This window comes from Ascaphus truei, chromosome 3 (genome assembly GCF_040206685.1).
Source record: "Ascaphus truei isolate aAscTru1 chromosome 3, aAscTru1.hap1, whole genome shotgun sequence".
Lineage (NCBI taxonomy): Eukaryota > Metazoa > Chordata > Amphibia > Anura > Ascaphidae > Ascaphus > Ascaphus truei.
In genome coordinates, this window is record NC_134485.1 from 145537745 (window position 1) to 145545235 (window position 7491).

Here is a 7491-nt window from a genome sequence, read left to right on the forward strand (position 1 = left end):
CAGACCTCTTGATATATCACTTGCAACATACTGTAGCTGAATTCAGAGTATATGATCATATTTAAGAATTACTTGATCGAATATATTGTCCCTAAGAGGTCACCATAGTGCAAAACATCTGAACAATGCTTCCATGTTATGACAGTATCCATGACAATCATTAGAGTTGGTTTCCCTTGTTTCATCTAATTGAGCCATTGAAGATAATGTGCCTCTCTTGAGTGGTGATTGAAATTCCTGTTATTTTTAACCTTAAGAGCCACCGTATTCTACAATTAACCCTCCTAGGCTTCCGTATACAGGAAGTTAATCAGAAGACGGTGAGGTAAGCTCTCTCACAAACAACCAGTTTGAGACACTACTGCATTCGGAGCTTGACAAAAGACCGGTTGGGATCAAAACGTCTCCTGGTTTAGTACAGTACGTACTTCTGTGTACTTTTATTGATTGAATAAGATAAACAATGTTTTACTTCAATTGGAGTGCCGTGGACAGTTTTTACTTTTGTGTGTGATCCTGGTGGTAGCGACCGTCGTACGAGCACTCAAGAAAGATAACTAATTTTATATCACCCTACATACTTACTTTGAATGCCTCCTGTCACAGGGAATTGACACACCAATATTGTATTTATCTCTGTGTGTGTGTGTGTGTGTGTGTGTGTGTGTGTGTGTGTATTTAACAATATTACTATTGCTACAAAACCTTAACTCGCTTGTTCAACAAGTATTTAAATTATAGGGCTGACTCAGACTCATAGGCAATATGAGTAATTTAGCCATCTCAATAGTAATCAGGAGAGATGTGGAATTGTGACTTTTTTTTAAAAATTAATGCAAAAAAGGACACATTTAAATTGTTTATTGGTGTGCTTGTTTATTGTTTTAAAAAAAATGTTTCCATACTCCCATTGTGTTGCCTTTTTGTGCTGCTGCAAGAGGTGGAACTGATTAGAAAACAGAAATGTAAGATTTTCAGTCTAAAACCTAAAAATTGCTCACAATCTCTAACCTACAGTATATGGTAGTGAAGAGATTGATGTATGCACCTTTATGTAAAAATTGAGGTACAGTTGCATAAATCTTATGTCAAAAAAAGCAGCGCTAAATGTTTTTTTTTTTTTAACTTTATAGTACTGTATATTGTAATAACCGTTATTATCTTGAGTTGTGGCGTGTGTGTATAATGAAAGTCCCTCCTTAATGCTATTTTTATTTCCAGTAAATTGCATTTGTAAAACATTTTTATGCCTCACAGTAGTTAGTTTATATTTGCAACTGCTTAAACTTGTGAAATTGTTTGTACAAATCTTCAAACAAAAAATAGGCTGCACTTGGAATAATAATCACTTACTTTAATTATTATTATTTTTTTTTTTTTTCAAATTTGATTTCCAGCATAAATTCACAACTCAAATATGACAACAGAATCTCCTCGCCGTCCGAGTCGATGCACGGGTGGAGTGATGGTTCGTCCTCAGGCAGTCACGTAAGAATTGCTGCTATCTTTTGCTTGCAGTTGCGTTCTCTGGCATAGGTTCCCAGAATTCCTTCCATTACCATGAAACACTGACTAGAAAATATACTACACTGTGTGCTCAACCTAAACTGCAATGTAATTAACGTGAAAACAATACATGTGTGATATAATCCCAATTACAACTATTAATAAAATTGTGGGATGGCAGACTTAGGACAGTCTAACAAGTCTATCCAGCGACTTGTACCAACAATATGAAAAAATAATAATAAAGTCCTGGCGCAAATATCATGGAGAATACCAGTCCTTTCAAAGAAATGGGGAGGGTAGAAGAATGAAGTCAAGGACAGTCCTGTTTCCACAGTTCTTTTCTTTATATGGAGTGTTCTCTTGTTCCTATTCTTTTGTCTTGGTGCTCTGCAAAGAAAAAGCACAAAAACAAAAAACCATTGCGCAGTATCTTCAGAGTGACGAATACACCTTTCCCCAGCCACCGTCTACTTACAGCAAGACTGTAGGGAATGGACACCGATTGGTATCTTTATTGCTGATTCCAGGCACCCGCAATATACACTGGATCACTCCGCACCACGTCTTGTCTCCAAGTATCTATTCTGACACTCGAGTGCCCAGAGGATATAGAGGACAGATATGGTGCAAATACCGCTACAAAAAAATTATTTTAAAACCATATACACAAGACACCACAAGGTATCACACTCACATTTAAAATGTGATGGTTGAACCATCTACAACGTGCCGTCCGCTGTTTGTAAGTTTTAAGCTGCATGCACTGGTAGCTGGGGTTGGATCCTTCCCTCCTTCCTCGCGGCCGCGACTCTAATGAGATCCTCCCCCCGATTTAAACACTGCCAGGCTGCTGCTCTCTTCCTTCTTGCACGGGATGACGTCACCAATAACCTCCACCCTGCGCGTTTCGTAACTATCGCGTTACTTCGTCAGTGACGTCCCTGACGAAGTAACGCGATAGTTACGAAACGCGTAGGGTGGAGCTTATTTGTGACGTCATCCCGTGCATGTAGGAAAAGAGCATCAGCATGGCAGTGTTTACATTGGGGGGAGGATCTCATTAGAGTCGCGGCCGCTTGGAAGGAGGGAAGGATCCAACCCCAGCTACCAGTGCATGCAGCTTAAAACTTACAAACAGCGGACGGCACGTTGTAGATGGTTGAACCATCACATTTTAAATGTGAGTGTGATACCTTGTGGTGTCTTGTGTATATGGTTTTAAAATAATTTTTTGTAGCGGTATTTGCACCATATCTGTCCTCTATATCCTCTGGGCACTCGAGTGTCAGAATAGATACTTGGAGACAAGACGTGGTGCGGAGTGATCCAGTGTATATTGCGGGTGCCTGGAATCAGCAATAAAGATACCAATCGGTGTCCATTCCCTACAGTCTTGCTGTAAGTAGATAGTGGCTGGGGAAAGGTGTATTCGTCACTCTGAAGATACTGCGCAATGGTTTTTTGTTTTTGTGCTTTTTCCTTGCAGAGCACCAAGACAAAAGAATAGGAACAAGAGAATACTCCATATAAAGAAAAGAACGGTGGAAACAGGACTGTCCTTGACTCCATTCTTCTACCCTCCCCATTTCTTTGGAAGGACTGGTATTCTCCATGATATTTGCGCCAGGACTTTATTATTATTTTATTATTTTTTCACCATGAAACACTGTTTTTTATAATTGAGATAACCTGTCCATGCACAAGATGACTTTTCAGCAAATGTGCGAAATATAGCAAACCTGCCCTAAGAGTAATTGGGGATGCTTGCATGCACAAAGTAACGTTATTAAAAAAAATATATATTTTAGTCTGTTCTTTTTCATTGTGTTTCTTATAAATCTTGTTTTTGTTTTAGGGAACAATCATACATGGAAAGTGTTGTTACATTTCTTCAAGATGTGGTGCCACAGGTTAGTGTTAAAAATATCTTCTGTAAAAGTAATAAGGCACAATGAATATTTTAGCAATGCACCTGTCATGCTTCACAGGTGAAAATGGTATCATTTGTATCTCTTAATGTTACAGCCGTATTTCAGATTTTAAAGGATCTTGCTTAAAGCGAAAAATAAGTGTTGCTCATCCCATTGTTGACAAATGCACCACAAAAATAGCCAAAAAAAGTATACCACTTTGAATCTTCGTCACTATCTTGAACATTTACTTAAATGAATATCTCGTACGTCATGCAGAGGGAGCCATTGGTCTATCTAAAGTTCATTTAGCCGATCTAGTCACTACCATCCGTCCTCACACATTGTGGCTTTACAGCTTTTTGTTTTGGGAGTTCACTTTCTAAATTATATGGAAATCAGAATAAATGACATGGTCCAAAACCAAAAACTTTAAAATAATTTTCACACGTCACACTATATGCATGCTGTCTGGCCATTTAGAGTCTTAATTTTCTGTTCAGGTTTATCTTTATCTCATTAATATCCAGCATCCATTTCACTTCAAGGGGAAAAAAGTAAAATAACACTTCTTGATCTCTCAACAATTGTTGCTACTCTGAAAATGTAAAAAAAAAAAAAAAAAAAAAAAAAAAAAAAAAAAAGTATGTTGATGTAAAATCCGCGAAAACCCCACTTGTCCACTTATTATATCGTATTCTATTCCGGTCTACTCACTAATAGAGTAAATGTCTTAAATATAGTTATATTGTTAAACAGATAATTATAAGTCGTTCATCTACATATTTCTGTTGGGGACTGTCAGGTTGGAGTTGTGTTATACACTGTTAGGGAATCCACCACGTTCTCTTCTCACCCAATCTATTTCCAAACTATGCCTCAGTAGGAGCAAAGTCTTGGAAGGATGTATGGAAAGAAATAATAAAATTAGCATTTATAGGCTTATTGCGATTTTTTTCTCAGCTCTGCTTTACATCATCGATCTGGCGTTGCATCCTCCTGCACAGGTTTATTTGACATGTTGACTAAAATTTAGATGATCTATTTGCTTTTCTGCCATTAAAAGCATGTTTTTTGGTCTTAAAGCTGTAATATTAAAATGGCAGATAATTTGTTCTTGATTTGCCCATATATTAAATTGAAGTTGTCTTTCAAAGTGGAAAGAGTGCTTTAAAAAGCTGCAGAAAGGACTAACATGACCTTCAATGTGTACTTATTTGATTGCTTCTGTTTACCTTACAGGCTTACAGCGGGTCGCCTACCACAGATGAAAAAGAAAAAATAATCTGGGTCCGGTTTGATAATGCAGATCTGAATGGTAAATGGCTTCATATTCATCCTTTAGTATGTACATTAATCCTCAATATTTTAATGTTTCATGCAAACCAGACATAATCAAGTTATGATGGGTAAAAGTGACAATTCCATCTTACTTCGTTTGCCAAAATATTACTTAATGCTACATTTAAATTTCTTGCCTATTATATGCATTCCTCAGTCATGGAGACTATGCAACTGTAAAACTTTGCAGCAATGTTTTAGCAGCCACATTTGCCAGATAATTGACATGAATTTTTCAAAACAAAACTTCGTTACAACTCCACCTTACTCTCTTAATTTGTATCAGGCTCGCAATTAAAGTGAAACACTTTTTCTAGAGGAGAAAAATGTTGAGGTGAAACTTTAATTTAAAACTGTATGAAAAATATTTCTCTAGGTGTAAATAACACCAATATCAAGGATTGAACACACATTCTATTATTAAAACAAATTGCAACAATTTCAGAGCAAAGAGATAATAAAAACCTTCATAAATTGTGCGTCTTATGTATGCAGCCTGAAATTACGCATAATGCTTTGCTTGAAATCTAGTTTGACTCGTCATTTTGAATACCTGATTAATACAATTTAAATTAAAACAGACAGATGTGTTTTAGGTACTGCAATTTATTAGTATAATATTAGGTGTAATATTATGTATAATAGCCATACTGTGATAATACAACTTGTTAATCTATATCATGAAACATCCCTTCTGCGTTAAATACATTTGTGGGTTGATACACAGTAACTTTATTCTACACTAACAGTCTTTTTAGGATTTACGCCAAGTTAAACTTGGCAGATGATTTTGACATACTTTTAATTGTTTTTATAGTGTACAAATCTTAATACATGCTATTTTTATATCCGTGTGCCAACCACAGCCAAATTGGGCACAGATGGAAACATTTGGGTTTACCTCATGGGTGCACACAAGTGCAATTGAAATTGTTTGACGTGGCATTTTTGAACGAAAAAGGCCTCTTACTATTTTAAATTTGACATAAATAGTGGACTATTTTATGTTGTGGAAAAATGTTATATCTATGGTGCTCTGCACTATTATAAATTGAACAAAATGTAATAAAAATATAATAAATAGATGTTATACAACCAGTATCACGGAATTCGCCTGTCCATACAGGTGCTCCACGTGGTGTTGATATACATGTAAATATAAAAAAATTCAAATCATAGCATAATACTGCAACAACAAACATACAACATATATCTAACACTAGACAAATGCTGAGATCAACAGGTGACAATTAACAAACACATTTAATTATGACATATCATTATAAAATTACACATAAAAATACATGAAAAAGGTTCTAGCAAGACACTCCAACTCAGGTGGGGGTACCTGCTTCCCGGAGGAAAGAAGGTATCAGGCGTTGGATAGATTAAAGAGTATCCCCTCTTATGGAAAGCTGCTACCGTTGCTGACACCTGGGCTCAGACGTGTAGTTCTCCTGTGTATCAGGGACAGGCTTCCCTAACCGCCGGCGTCTGCCTCCGTCCGCAATCAGCACTGTCCACGTGTAGTGGTGGCTGTGGAATGGCAGCCGCAGATCCGTCCTGTCCCGACCCCGCCAAACGATGCAAATTCAGAGTGCGGGTGATTCATGCACCGACAAGAGTCAGCCCACAGGCAACAGCTTCCAAGGGAGACAGCAATCACACCCGAGTGTAAAGGACCACGTAGAACCACCATACGCGTTTCGAAAGTCCAGCTTTCCTCAGGGGTAAGATTGCGAATGGAGGCAGACGCCGCGGGTTAGGGAAGCCTGTCCCTGATACACAAGAGTACTACACGTCTGAGCCCAGGTGTCGGCAACGGCAGCAGCTTTCCATAAGAGGGGATACTCTTTAATCTATCCAACGACTGATACCTTCTTGCCTCCGGAAAGCAGGTACCCCCACCTGAGTTGGAGTGTCTTGCTAGAACCTTTTTCATGTATTTTTATGTGTAATTTTATAATGATATGTCATAATTAAATGTGTTTGTTAATTGTCACCTGTTGATCTCAGTATTTGTCTAGTGTTAGATATATGTTGTATGTTTGTTGTTGCAGTATTATGCTATGATTTGAATTTCTTATATTTACATGTATATCAACACCACGTGGAGCACCTGTATGGATGGGCGAATTCCGTGATACTGGTTGTATAACATCTATTTATTATATTTTTATTACATTTTGTTCAATTTATAATAGTGCAGAGCGCCATAGATATAACATTTTCCACTTCTATTGCCTGACTAGGGGTCAGGGTTATATCATAGGCAGCCAGCCTATTTGTGGGATATAGCGCTACCTGTTTGTTTTCTGGACTATTTTATGTTGCATGATTATTAATTTGCAGTGCTGTTTTAACTTTGTGTTCCCCTTGTGAAAAGCTAATCATAAATCAGGGTTGTCACCTCTCTGGGTTTTATCCAGAGTGTCTGAGATGTGTCCCCAGTTCTCCTTGCATTTATAGAGACCCACATGTGTGGCTTGAGAGGAGGAACCAATTTCACAGAGTAGAACAGAATTTTTTTTTCTTGCGCCACCCCTCGCATTAATAAGCAAAAATCCCACGGCAAAAACACCTGCTCCACTTGCGTCTGTTGCTTATTACAAAATATTCAAGTTAATATACAACTTTACTGATTATTAAAACATTTGTCAACTCTATTAATAGTCTGCACCAATTTTAATGGGATGGTTGTGCTTGCTTTGACATTAAAATGTCAAATCTG

At 37.4% G+C, this 7491-nt stretch overlaps 1 protein-coding gene across 2 annotated transcripts in view; it reads left to right on the forward strand.

The window, feature by feature from the left end:
• The first annotated feature begins 270 nt into the window (after positions 1–270).
• The window catches only part of BCAS3 (BCAS3 microtubule associated cell migration factor), a 1601451-nt gene continuing 1594230 nt past the window's right edge, over positions 271–7491 (forward strand). For both annotated transcript variants that reach the window (XM_075589630.1, XM_075589629.1), the window contains exons 1-4: positions 271–420; positions 1398–1488; positions 3365–3419; positions 4662–4737. In XM_075589630.1, coding sequence (XP_075445745.1) covers positions 1418–1488; positions 3365–3419; positions 4662–4737 — 202 coding nt within the window. In that variant the 5' untranslated portion in view covers positions 271–420; positions 1398–1417. The remainder of the gene's footprint in view (positions 421–1397; positions 1489–3364; positions 3420–4661; positions 4738–7491) is intronic.